This window comes from Astatotilapia calliptera, chromosome 16 (assembly GCF_964374335.1).
Source record: "Astatotilapia calliptera chromosome 16, fAstCal68.1, whole genome shotgun sequence".
Classification (NCBI taxonomy): Eukaryota; Metazoa; Chordata; class Actinopteri; order Cichliformes; family Cichlidae; genus Astatotilapia; species Astatotilapia calliptera.
This window is the reverse complement of record NC_137437.1, coordinates 16,080,634-16,093,578: the sequence shown is the minus strand read 5'-3', so window position 1 is coordinate 16,093,578 and position 12,945 is coordinate 16,080,634. Positions and strand designations below refer to the sequence as shown.

The following is a 12,945-nucleotide window of genomic DNA, read 5'->3' as shown; positions in this document are numbered from 1 at the left end:
TGTACAGTAGATGATTCTGTGGAAAATTAAGTTGGAAAAAAGTTTGAATTCAATTCCTACTATGCTACATTTCTTTGTACAAACCTCAGTATCTTCAGTTACATTTGGTTAGACAAGTACAACTACAGAGAGCTGAAAGCCACTTCTCTCTGTCATATTTTCAGCAAACCTGCCTATGCATGCCCACAGTGGCCAGGTGTGGATGGGTTTTATGGGCAGGGCAAAGCCAAGTTGTCCCTCGCAGACCACAAATGGGTGTGCCCACACACAGCCCAGGGGTTTGTGTGGTTTTGGAGCCCCTGTGTAGGTTTTCTGTGGGCGCAAGTCAATATAGGCTAGGTCATGTTTTCCTCAATTTATTATGTTAAGATTAAAATGTTGTATTTATGTTAAGACCAACTTAAATTACACTATAACATAAATAATAACTGCAGCCAGATGCCTCTGGAATATTTTTACATTGTTGTAATATGAATGATCTGAGAACTTCTTCCACCACAGGCTTCAGTTTTGATTGAGAACAGTTGAGAAATACAGTCCTCTCTGGTGACATCTGGTGGCCAAAAATATGAAGAACCGCTTGAATCCACAAAATAAAACCAACTGCTTCATTAAGATTGCCCGCTGTACAGAGTGGAATTCTATCTGATATTGGGCCGCCGTTGTGTTGCTTTGAACGTGTATTTTTTTTTTTTTTTTTTTTTTGGTGGTTAAAAAAAAAAAGGTTTATTTGTTTAATAAATAATTTTGACCAGTAAACTCTCCTTGTTTAAACATGCACCATTGTGTGGTCTTTCTTTGCTTGAGACTTCTTGATGTTGGTAAATACAATAATTGAAAAATACCACGTTACATATGATAATGTACAACACATTATGGAGTATGCTTCTGCTGTGAGGTCCTGCCTCCATGCACTTATGCAATTAACCGCTAGACGGGTATATATATAAATAATATTATATTAGGGAAATTTTCCCAGACATATTTTTGACCTGGGGGTAGAATTGATTGTGAAATGGAAATTGCTTATGAACTTGCAAATGAAAAACATGATGCATTTAAAGTAGCCCTTTTTCATTTTTATTTAAGAAGAGAATTTGTTCCACTGTGCGATGGCCGAACCTGTTCCTTTTCGTGGCGATAATTTCTCCTGCCTTAAGGAAAATCCCTTCACATGGCCCAGAGGAGGCTGGAGCGCACAGAAACTGGTAGAGATGCAGTTATACAGTCTAACTGGGCCCCACCAACTATTAGCTAAAGAGAATAAATAAATTCAATCGCTGCACATTTGGCAGACTAACATTTTCAGATTAATTAAACAATAAAATATATATTTTACAACATTACATGTAAAGAGTCAAGTGAAAGTTTTTCTACCGAAGCAGTTAGGTTCTAAATGAAGCTTCGGACGTCACTGATCACATGACTCTGGCCAAACGAAGCAAGCTTCGACACAGTGCTTCTGAAGCAGTGTGCTGATTTTTTTGACACACGCACCGGAGCTTCAAGCGGGCCATCACTACCTCAAACAGTCAGACTCCAAACTCTGCCATGGCCAAGACCAAAGAGCTTTCGAAGGACACCAGGAAAAGTATTCTAGACCTGCACCAGACTGGGAAGAGTGAATCTACAATAGGCAAGCAGCTTGGTGTGAAAAAATCAACTGTGGGAGCAATCATCAGAAAATGGAAGACATACAAGACCACTGATAATCTCCCTCGATCTGGGGCTCCACGCAAGATCTCATCCCGTGGGGTCAAAATGATCATGAGAACGGTGAGCAAAGATCCCAGAACCACACGGGGGGACCTGGTGAATGACCTGCAGAGAGCTGGGACCAAAGTAACACAGGTCACCATCAGTAACACACTACAACGGCAGGGAATCAAATCCCGCAGTGCCAGACGTGTTCCGCTGCTGAAGCCAGTGCATGTCCAGGCCCGTCCGAAGTTTGCCAGAGAGCACATGGATGATACAGCAGAGGATTGGGAGAATGTCATGTGGTCAGATGAAACCAAAGTAGAACTTTTTGGTATAAACTCAACTCGTCGTGTTTGGAGGAAGAAGAATACTGAGTTGCATCCCAAGAACACCATACCTACTGTGAAGCATGGGGGTGGAAACATCATGCTATGGGGCTGTTTTTCTGCCAAGGGGACAGGACGACTGATCCGTGTTAAGGACAGAATGAATGGGGCCATGTATCGTGAGATTTTGAGCCAAAACCTCCTTCCATCAGTGAGAACTTTGAAGATGAAACGAGGCTGGGTCTTCCAACATGACAATGATCCAAAACACACCGCCCGGGCAACAAAGGAGTGGCTCCGTAAGAAGCATTTGAAAGTCCTGGAGTGGCCTAGCCAGTCTCCAGACCTCAACCCCATAGAAAATCTGTGGCGGGAGTTGAAAGTCCGTGTTGCTCGGCGACAGCCCCAAAACATCACTGCTCTCGAGAAGATCTGCATGGAGGAATGGGCCAAAATACCAGCTACTGTGTGTGCAAACCTGGTAAAGACCTATAGTAAACGTTTGACCTCTGTTATTGCCAACAAAGGTTATGTTACAAAGTATTGAGTTGTATTTTTGTTATTGACCAAATACTTATTTTCCACCCTGATTTACGAATAAATTCTTTACAAATCCTACCATGTGGATTCATGGATTTTTTTTTTCACATTCTGTCTCTCACAGTTGAAGTGTACCTCTGGTGCAAATTACTGACCTCTGTCATCATTTTAGGTGGGGGAACTTGCACAATCGGTGGCTGACTAAATACTTTTTTGCCCCACTGTAGCTTTGCATTTGTTATAAGAAAGGAGGAAGAATAGAAGAATTGTCCGCTCGTTCACCTTGACATAAACAGATCACAATGTTCAGTTTGACTCAGTAACACCTCAACAGCTTCTAGACCAAAATGAACAATCTTGGACGCTATGGACAGGAGACACCTGGAACAGTTAGGGAAATATCCCCATCATCAGACTAGGGATTTTAAATTGCTTCCAGCTTATTAGAACTATTAGTTACAGAGTAAATAACACTGATTCTAAAAATCAACCATATTTGAGCCGACATATATTCTGCAGGACAGCAGCTTGATTTTTTACTTCTTTCACCATGACAACCTTCAAAAAAAATGACAAAAGGTGTTGAACACATACCAGTAAACATGGATCTGTAGGGCAGAAACTGTTTAATGTATGAGCTATTGAGTTTGACTATAAGTATTGGGACCAATGAATGTACTACTTAAGCCTTTTATTTTTTAGCCAGCTGCTTATACTTTGGTGGAAAAAGTGACTCATATACAATAATGGATGCACAGCAGGAACAGGAAATAACAAGCTTATGGCAAATCTTATAATATTTGTCATTTGTTGTGAGAAGAACAAAAACACCATCTACATATTATTATTATTATTATTATAAACAGTTTATTGTCTTCTTTTACTAACAAATTGTCATTATTATTGCTTTTAATCATATTTTTTTTGCTATGTGTCCTTATAAGATACTGTATAAATAAAGGTTGTGCTGCATGATCCTTATATGACTTTTACACAGTCTCTGTGGGAATGACAGGCCACACATGAGTGATATCACTACAGTTAAACACAAACATATAGTATGCAGTAGTTACTCGGTTATTTAGCACACGGAGCGTCTTCTCTGCAGTCCCTTCTGCTGAGCGTTGATTGTAAAATTGCCTTATGGTGAATCAGCAGGGGTCGCTGTGGAAATTGCTCTCTGTGGCAAAGTATCCCCGTGTTATGAAAGCACACACGTGAGTTTGTAAACACGAGATAGAGAGAGAGTGGAGGAGGACGGCCATTCTCCCAGCTCAGTAATATGAGGCCTTCTTACTTTCCTTTGGCGCTGTTTGCCAACATCCTGTGTCTGTGTGAGAGCTACACCCTCAGGAGCTCCGTGTCCTGGGTGGTGTCCTCCAACGATGTGGTGGAGGACGGAGACTTGTCGGAGGAGGTCGCCCCGGCGCTGCTGGTGGACAGTGCGGGCCTGTGGAAGCAGGCGTATCCGTCCTCCAACGTCCTCGGAGACAGCGTGGAGAGCCCCGGAGAACTGGTCAAGCCCGAGGGCGACAGTGCCGCACAGCTTTCCTCTCGCCTGTTTTCATATCGGTTAGAGAAGGTGAAGAAGTCCGCCAGCAGCACTCCTCCCCCGCACCAAGACACAGCAAAGACTGCCAGATACATATCTCATTACAGTGACTGGGGGTACCTGGCCACCATTTCCACTCAAGAAAAGGTAACGCACACAGAGGGGATAGTGGTCCCGGTTCAGGATTTCTTTGCGCATTTAAGCGTAATGGGACAAGCTGAGGAACACGCCCATGTTCTCACCATATTATGAAAAAGATACCCCTCTACCTTTGTGCGTGGACCCTTTGATTTTACACGAAACACGATCAGCTTTTTAAATACACTGATGAAGATTTGAAGAAAATTCACCAGTGAAAATCAAACGCATATGCAGGAAATCACACCGAGTGACAAGTACTGAAAATAGCCTTAAAAAAATCTCCTTACGCAAGACCAGAACTGAGATCAGCCCGAAGTGCCCTTGGGATACACCCTGCGTATGTAATGTGAATTTAACTGAGAAATAGCTTCAGTCTAATGGGTGAAGCTCTGCATGGATGGGTGTCCTTCTCGAGCTTCTCCCATCTCAACAAACGAGCTCCATCTGTTTGTTATTTTAAAATGGAGCTCATGAATTTGCTGTTGCACTAAAAACTCTTCCGAGTGATCTCAAATATCAAAGCTGAAGGCATAGCTGTTCTGTTAAGCTTTTGGAAACTGCTGATTTCTGGAACTGATTGGTTGTCATTGGGATATTTCATGTAAAAACTTCATTACATTTTTTAGGATCACGTTTATTTCATTTTAGTGTAATTTTATTGGTTTTATGCGCTAAAATTTACTTACTTAAAACAAGCACAAAGGATCTGTGTTGCTTAAAACCTATGTCTTTATAAATGCATAAAAATATAAGTTTCTATATACTGTAAAAATATAGCACATTTTTTTATGTGTGTGTGTACAGATCAAAGGTCTTCCTTTTGGAAACATCTTCTCAGTGAGTGATGGACCACTGGACAACAGCACTGGAGTCATCTATTTTTATGTGACTCCAATGGACAACACTGTGGCAGACCTGAAAAGCAACCCCTATGCTTCTCTCACCTTCTCAGAGGCTGAGGGGGAATTCTGCAGGTAATCTAAATGTTGTTCTGTGGGGGGGAAAAACACCCATCTATCTGATTATTGAGATTCTCTAGCCAGATGCTCTTAGGTGTTGATTTAGACACAGAGGGGATTGGCCTTTTTTCACTCACAGCCTCTAGACTGGCACTTGATAATCGTACTGCACAGTCTATGCAGTCTTTAAAGTCCCATATTAAAGCTCACATTTTTACCTTGGCTGTTAATTTCAGTTAACTTTGAGTCTCATTAGGTATTCTTGTGTTGTTGCTTCTGTCAGTTTGTTTTTAGTCACATTTTATTGTATTTGTTTTTTTTTATGAGTTATTTTATTGTATTTATTTTATTGATCGCAGTTTTTGTCTCGTTTGCATTTGTAAAGCATGTTGGTCAACCTTGTCGCTTTTAAATGTGCTGTAGAAATAAAATTGACATTATTGCTCATTTAATAAAACACAAAGTGAAATAACAGTTTTAGATATGAAAGAAGCTCTCTTAAAAATATGCCCTAATTACTTCAAGAGAAAGATCATGGATGTAGTGAAGCAGGACATGCAGAGGAGGATGGAGAGGTATAGAGTGGCAACCCTTAAAGAGAGCTGCTGAAAGAAGATGTTTTGAGCTTCAAACAGTTTCCACAAACTAGTTGACACAGTAATCTTGGGGATTTTGGGACAGTTTGCTTGTTTGGTCTAACCTCAGCTAAATCACTGCTGTAGCTTTCTGAAACACTACATACAGCTGTGTGTCTTGCAATGTTGAATGCTCTCCTGTGTGTGTGTGTGTGTGTGTGTGTGTGTGTGTGTGTGTGTGTGTGTGTGTTCTTTTTAAGGCAAATGGTGTACGATCCAGAGGATCCCAGATGTGCTCGACTCACGCTCACGGGCAAGATGATCGAGGTGGCCCCGGAGGAGCTTGCGTTTGCGAAGGAGGCAGTATTCTCAAGGTAACAGAGCATGTAGAACAGGGGTGCCCAATCCCGGTCCTCGAGAGCTACTATCCTGCAGCTTTTAGATGCATCCCTACTCCGACACAGCTGAATCAAATGGTTTGATCTCTTCAGCATGCCATCATGTTTGGCAAAGGCCTGATAACAAGCCATTCATGTGATTCAGGTGTGTGGGAACAAGGATGCATCTAAAAGCTGCAGGACGGTAGCTCTCGAGGACCGGGATTGGGCACCCCTGATGTAGAAGATGTATTTTCCTTAGGGAAACACCATTTGGCATGCGTGACATGTATCCTGATATTTTGCACAATGTTTCAAAGGCATCCTGTTATGGCAAAGTGGCCAGTGGGACACAAGTGGTTCTTCATGAAGCTGGAGTTGATTCAGATCTGGCTGCAAGACTGGGTCGGGGGTACAACGCTCATTCCGCTGGAGGACTACTTTAAAGCTACTCCTTTCTGAGAATATCCCTCACAAATGCTATCTGCCCCACAGATATCACTCCAGTAAGGTGTTCGCAAATTCACAAAGCAGAATGTGCAAAGAATGTTTTACATCTTGTTTAAAATCCTGTTTCAATTCATCTGTAAGGCAGGGGTTGTTCTTCATGCCTACATTTTCTCTTCTTTCATATCTTTGTTTGTCACACAAGATCAGTTACTTGTGTTTGATGCGTGAATGTATTTATAGTCAATAAATGACTTAAACTCCTCACATCTGTGAATGCAGTTTGTATGAAACATAGATTGTTTGTTGATTGCATCTTGGGTTCACACTAAGATGCGTTTTCTTTAAAGAAATAAAATTAATATTGTGCATATTATTTAAAGTAAATATACATTTGTTGTCTATTGTTAGTATTAACTGATTCACACTCCTAAACCTGTCATTTTCATTTTTAAACAAATATGGTGATTGTGTTATTAACAACAGAACATAGAAAACAAATCTAATGTTTAAATTGAGATATTTTACTGCTGCATGAAAAAAACCAACTCATTTTGAATTTGACAGCAACTTGTTTCAAAAAACATTGGGCAGCTACTTTTTGCACAGTTAAACCCTTTTAAATTTCATATTCGAATATGAATATGCTTCTTGTAGTTTAAGTCTTATTATTTGCTTGCATTATGTTCTGCGTTGAGAGGGTGCCAGCTGAGGTTGCATACAAATACAAGCTAAAGTTTTGGGCACTAGATGGTGCACTTAATGCGTGTTGGGGGGAAAAAATAGCCGGTTGGTGGAAAAAGCACAAGTTTGACATTATAGAGTTTTCTAGTAATTTCACAACAATTCCCACGTCAATAATGCTGGTTTATTTTATTTTTTAGGTTTCATCTACAGTGGGGGGTTTGAAACTTAAAAATGATTGTGTTAAAGTTGGAGTGAGAATTTAACAGATTTTTTTTTCCAGGTGCAGCAATGATAGCTTTAAACAAAGATATGAAAATACCAGTCCTTTCAAACGCCTGGAATGACTGCATGCTCGTCCCGTCGTGAGTTGCACCACTGTTGTCGACCAAAACAGTGAGTCGAGTGAGTGCTTTATTTTGAAGGTTCTTACCGGAAGCCCAGTTTGCATATACTACCGTATGGGGCACGTTAATTTCCCTAAAAAAGCACCCAAGGTAGACCGGTTTATTTATATAACATGTAAAAAAAATCATTTGCGCTTGGTTAATTTTAGGGGTTGTGTTAATTGAGGTGTGCCGTAGAACTCCTCCGCGACAGTCAGCGCAGAATGAGCCCCCTGTCCGCTTGGCTTTAGTTTACCCGGGTGGTTTCAACTTCGTGTTAGCTCGTCAGCTAAGTAGCTAACAGACGTTCTGTCGCAGTATGCGGGTCGACTAGCAGTGACGGTTAAAACTTGGTTGTTTTGTGGAAGAGGCTCAGTGAGTTAGCCGCACTCTACCGTGTTTATTTGTGTATGTTTTAACCCTGCTCTCCGTTAAAGCGAAATCAACGTGATTCGAGGCGTAGCCTTTAGGACACCGTCAGCGACCCACCAGCCTATCCCGGACGATCAGTAGTCACACTGTTGAGATGACATCTACTTGTAACTTGTAGCTTAACGGCTGGCTTTGAAAACACTATGGATTGTATTGGCAACTAGTTCGTTCTTTTTAAACCCACAATGTAAGCTATATTGTCTCACAAACAAAGCAGCCGACTGATAACCGATAGGCTAGGTTAGCACGTATGTTTTTTTAGTCCCGCGAACAACGAAAAGAGAAGACGCTCCGACAGGGCTACAGCAGCGCCCTTGTTTCCGTGCGGAGAAGTCGGTGTTCACCCTCCCCGTTAAGCGGAGCGTTTTTACGGGTTGAAGCACCCTATGCCCGTGCCTACGCCCGTCTCCACATCCTGAAGCCAGAGAGAGAGAGAGACGGAGGGAGGGAGGCAGTGGCAGCTCCGGGGTCCCCGACACTCAGCCGAGGAGAGGCATCGCTGAAATGAGATGAGGCTCAGAAATGGAACTGTGGCCACTGCACTTATCTTCTTCACGTCTTTCCTTAGTCTCTCTTGGTATACAGCGTGGCAGAATGGCAAAGGTAAGTTGGACATTTATGTCATCTCGGTTATCCCCCCCACCCCGTATAAAAAAATGTCAGAAGGATCGACGGTCTCTAGACGAGGCCTGGTTAACAAGCTGGCAGGCAGAAAGCTGAAGCATGACCAGCAAGCAGCATGTCTTAAGACACAGCAGGTGAAGTCACCCATCCCGTGGAACTGGTTTCAACGTGGTAATGCGTAATAACCCGTGTTATTGCTATAATAAATGGATGGAGTTCTTTTGTTTTAAGCTTTATTGTGCCCCATCTCCTGTCCCAGTTAATCATACCCAAAGTGCTGTTTCCAGCCATCCTCACTAACTTAGGGATAATCTAGTTTGCCCCTGCCAGGCAAAACCTCTAGATAATTACGCCATTCACTAACATTAGGTTTCTGCATACACGTCTTTTAATGACTCTCATCTGAGCATTACATGTCAGGCATCTGTGCCTGAGCTTATTACACAAGTGTGGCTGTGTTACAGTACACAGCTTATGGCTGAGTGCTTACTTTCCAGTGTGGTGTGGGCAGGAATATGGGCCTTGGTCTTGTTACCAGCAGGGTGTAAATAATTGCAGCCCGTATATAAATTTCAAACCAGGGATTCAGGTTGTGATTACTGCAGATCGTATCAGCTTGATGAAATGTTTTCTTTTAAATGGAGCAGGCTCAGACTGGTGATTATATGAAAGTGGGCGTATGGGGGGGGTAGAGGTTATGAGATGATGCCACCATAAATGTTGCACCTGTTGATACAGTTAGTAAGTCTGTATGGGATAAAGCTATGGCAGGTCAGTCTGTTCAATTTGACAGTTGTCACAAGCCAACAAAATTATAATACTGGCTCCTGGTCTTTATATAAATCCTTAACATGTACTGTTTAATTGTGGCTCACAATGTAGATGATGTGCTCACCTGTACAAATTATAAACCATTAAGGTTGCCATTAAAAATACAGTGCATGTGTCCAACCATGGTTATCCAGTAGCAAGTGTATGAGACAATTTGTTATTTTAAATTTGACTTCACACTTGTCCACAAACCATCTCCACATCTCATCCCTGTGAACACAATAACTCAGCTGCTCTGTGAGGATATTTCCTCAAACTTGGCAGAAATAGTCTTGTATGCATGGATGAAGTGATTGAATATTTGTGCTCTGACAGAATAAAATAATGAAGTCACAACTTTTTATCCCAAAAGGTCACCTTCAATTTGACATAATCATACCCTGTATGAATACGTATCTGGACATTATACAACGGCGTAACTCAGGAAGACAAAGGTTGACTGTAAATAAATGTAGCCTGGGGTGGGCGGTTTAATTTGTTCAAACTTAAAATAAATTTTTTGCTTCTCAATTGGCTAAAATAACAGAAAAATACACAGATTTATTTTAGATAGTTAAAAATAGTTTTAGTTAAAATGACATTTTCCCTTCCCATTATCACCAACTGCGTACATTTAGGTGTTTGTCTGATTGTTGGAGTTTCACTTTTTATTTGTTATTCCAGGATTTTTACTGTACAATGAAAAGCGATTTGAGATGACCGTTGCTGTGATTTGGTGCTATATAAATAATTAAAATCCCAAATAACTATTTTGAACCTGGTAAATCTGTGATTGCTGCCAATAGTCTTCAATTGTAACACTGAAATTGTGGTAATTGAGTATTTGGTTGCGAGCCAGGTGTGCTTTAGAATTTGTAGCTTCCTTGCAGCAACACTCAAATCTGACATTTTTTATACTGTTATTGCCACAACTAAGTGTTCACACTGGGCTTTATTTGTGAAGCTTGTAAATACCTGCAAGGAATTTGACTTTTGTGTTACTCACAATAAAATCACTCCCTAATTGTAGACATACAATTAGAACAAGAAAAAAAAGCTCAGCAAAGTTATTTCCGGTGATTGTTCCTGTTTCACACATTAAAGTCTTAATATACAGTCAACGTCTGTAATGAAACAGAAAAATACAGATATGAAAATGTGACCTGTCTGGCAAGTTGAGCTGATAGTTCTGTTTTTCCTAGAGTCTTGTGGTAATGAAATCCAAACATTGCTCAGTATGGAGTTATTATAACATAGATTTGATCTTGTCCTAGAAGGAGAAGAACTGGTGACACTTAAAACACAAACCATTAACTTAAGGGCCATCGTGGCTCAAGAGTTGGGAGTTCGCCTTGTAATCGGAAGGTTGCCGGTTCGAGCCCTGGCTTGGACAGTCTTGGTCGTTGTGTCCTTGGGCGAGACACTTCACCCGTTGCCTACTGGTGGTGGTCAGAGGGCCCGGTGGCGCCAGTGTCCGGCAGCCTCGCCTCTGTCAGTGCGCCCCAGGGTGGCTGTGGCTACAATGTAGCTTACCATCACCAGTGTGTGTGAATGGGTGGATGACTGGATATGTAAAGCGCTTTGGGGTCCTTAGGGACTAGTAAAGCGCTATATAAATACAGGCCATTTACCATTTTATTGTATTCAGCTCGGCCTTCGCAGCGGCAGTTAAAGCTCTATGCTCAAAACAAGGATCCTGAAACTGACCTGAACTCCGCTGTTGTCAGTTTTATTACAGCGCTTGTGACTTTCTTAGTGTGAAAACATCTTTGTAGACGAGGGCTACACAGACGGATGCAGTAATGCTGCTATTTAAAGAAAAATGCTTTGAGCTGAAAGATCTCAACATGCTAGAGCTTAAAGGATCCCTGTGGAGCATTTGACCTCTGTGCTTTTTTTTCTTCTTCTTCTGAGTGGCTCCCTGTTTTTGTTTGTCACATGCACGAGCACGAGTGTGTATGTGCAAGACCTCTCATGCACAGTGTCAAATACAATTCACACAAGTCCACTCATCTATGGTTGCAGGAAGATGCCAGGAATGTGCCAACAAAGGCTGGGAAAAACAAGATTGCCAGCTAATAGACGTGCATGTAAACGGATGTTGGTTTTTAAGCTTTATTTGTGCCGTGGTGGCCTGGGGTTTGTGTGTTTGCTTGCAGTTTTGTATATGAAACAAGCTCTTCTTTATGCTTTGTTGGCAAATTGGCCTTTAATGTGATTGTGCTTTTATTATTTGGAGCATTCCTTTCCTAAATGCCGTCTTTGTGTTGAAGTTTTGTTTATGTCTGCATATGCTAAGCTACAGCGCAATAACATGATCCTGAAATAGGGGGGAAAAAATGCATATTTTAAAGAAAATTAGCCGTGACTTTGTTGTTTGTGTGCATCTGTCTCTCGTGTTCTATCTATTGTTAAAAACACCAAACTGTGGGAGTGGGACAGATAAAAGCTATTTAGTTAGAATTAATAAAAATAAATTGTAATTAAAAGCTATATAGCACTTACATGTACACTTAGATTTTTTATTTTTAGAAAGTGATCTAATCACTCAGGCTGTATAATATTTATCAGATCTGTTCCTATAGTGCATTTCATAGTATTAATTCTCCTGATTAGTGTGTGGCTTTTACACGTGTCTTTAGGTATTTTATCTTGTGTTTCACTGGCTCATGGTCTCTGTGCTTTTTCTTATCTTAACACGTGATGCTTTAGCACAGATTGCTTTTCTGTTTTTAATCATATTTTTTATATCATATTATTTCTTACTGTGGGAATAAATGGCTTTTACTCTTAACTCTGGCCAATGTGAGCACTTCTAGTGTTGAACATGAACTCAGGCAGTGAATAATTTTAAAAATGTAAATGTTCAAAACCTCTTTAAGTACCGGTAAGTGTTTTTCAGTGGACTGGGTTGTATAGATAAATATTTGTAGCTCAAAGAGCAATTTCTTTATTGGAGTAGAAAGATTACCTATCAGTTGTTTTTTTTCCCTCTTTTTGTTTTGCATTAACCTTTGCTTCTGATAGCCTGTTCTGTTGCTGGTCACTTGACTGCTGTGAATGAGCACTGTGCCAGTCAGCTGTCCAAACACTCTACGGTGAATGACTCTCCAGAATGTGTACTTCTCTGTCAGTCTCCTTCTTTCCCTAGTGAGAAGCTGCTCTCTACTATCTCTTTGGTTATATCTCAAGTAGATCAAAACAACAAGAACAAGCTAGATAAAGACGAATAATATAGGTGAGCTTTGAGTTGCTCAAACAGTATGGTGAGGTCCTCTCTTTTTGTGTCAAAGAAGAAATGCGTATCCACATTTCTGTGTATTTCCTCACAATGAGCATGTCATTGTCGTTTGTTATCATAAATGGGTAGGGCTTTGCAAATATATATCAT

General features: G+C 41.0%; 2 protein-coding genes across 3 annotated transcripts in view; both read left to right on the top strand.

Annotated features, from left to right (window-relative positions):
* Window positions 1-3,414: 3,414 nt before the first annotated feature.
* Window positions 3,415-6,885, top strand: creg2 (cellular repressor of E1A-stimulated genes 2). The gene is made up of 4 exons (XM_026145835.2): window positions 3,415-4,266; window positions 5,065-5,234; window positions 6,055-6,168; window positions 6,492-6,885. Exons 1-4 carry the CDS (start codon window positions 3,850-3,852, stop codon window positions 6,631-6,633), a joined length of 843 nt encoding a protein of 280 aa, XP_026001620.1. The 5' UTR covers window positions 3,415-3,849; the 3' UTR covers window positions 6,634-6,885.
* An 859-nt stretch (window positions 6,886-7,744) lies between these two features.
* Window positions 7,745-12,945, top strand: part of mgat4a (alpha-1,3-mannosyl-glycoprotein 4-beta-N-acetylglucosaminyltransferase A) — a 28,195-nt gene continuing 22,994 nt past the window's right edge. For both annotated transcript variants that reach the window (XM_026144075.2, XM_026144076.2), the window contains exon 1: window positions 7,745-8,723. In XM_026144075.2, coding sequence (XP_025999860.1) covers window positions 8,630-8,723 — 94 coding nt within the window. In that variant the 5' untranslated portion in view covers window positions 7,745-8,629. The remainder of the gene's footprint in view (window positions 8,724-12,945) is intronic.

Bases quoted from the DNA above. Each gene is read 5' to 3' on its own strand.
- creg2 (XM_026145835.2), top strand. From the start codon at position 3,850: ATGAGGCCTTCTTACTTTCCTTTGGCGCTGTTTGCCAACATCCTGTGT. The intron at 5,235-6,054 runs GTAATCTAAATG...GTTCTTTTTAAG, and splicing joins GCTGAGGGGGAATTCTGCAG to GCAAATGGTGTACGATCCAG. The intron at 6,169-6,491 runs GTAACAGAGCAT...AATGTTTCAAAG, and splicing joins AAGGAGGCAGTATTCTCAAG to GCATCCTGTTATGGCAAAGT.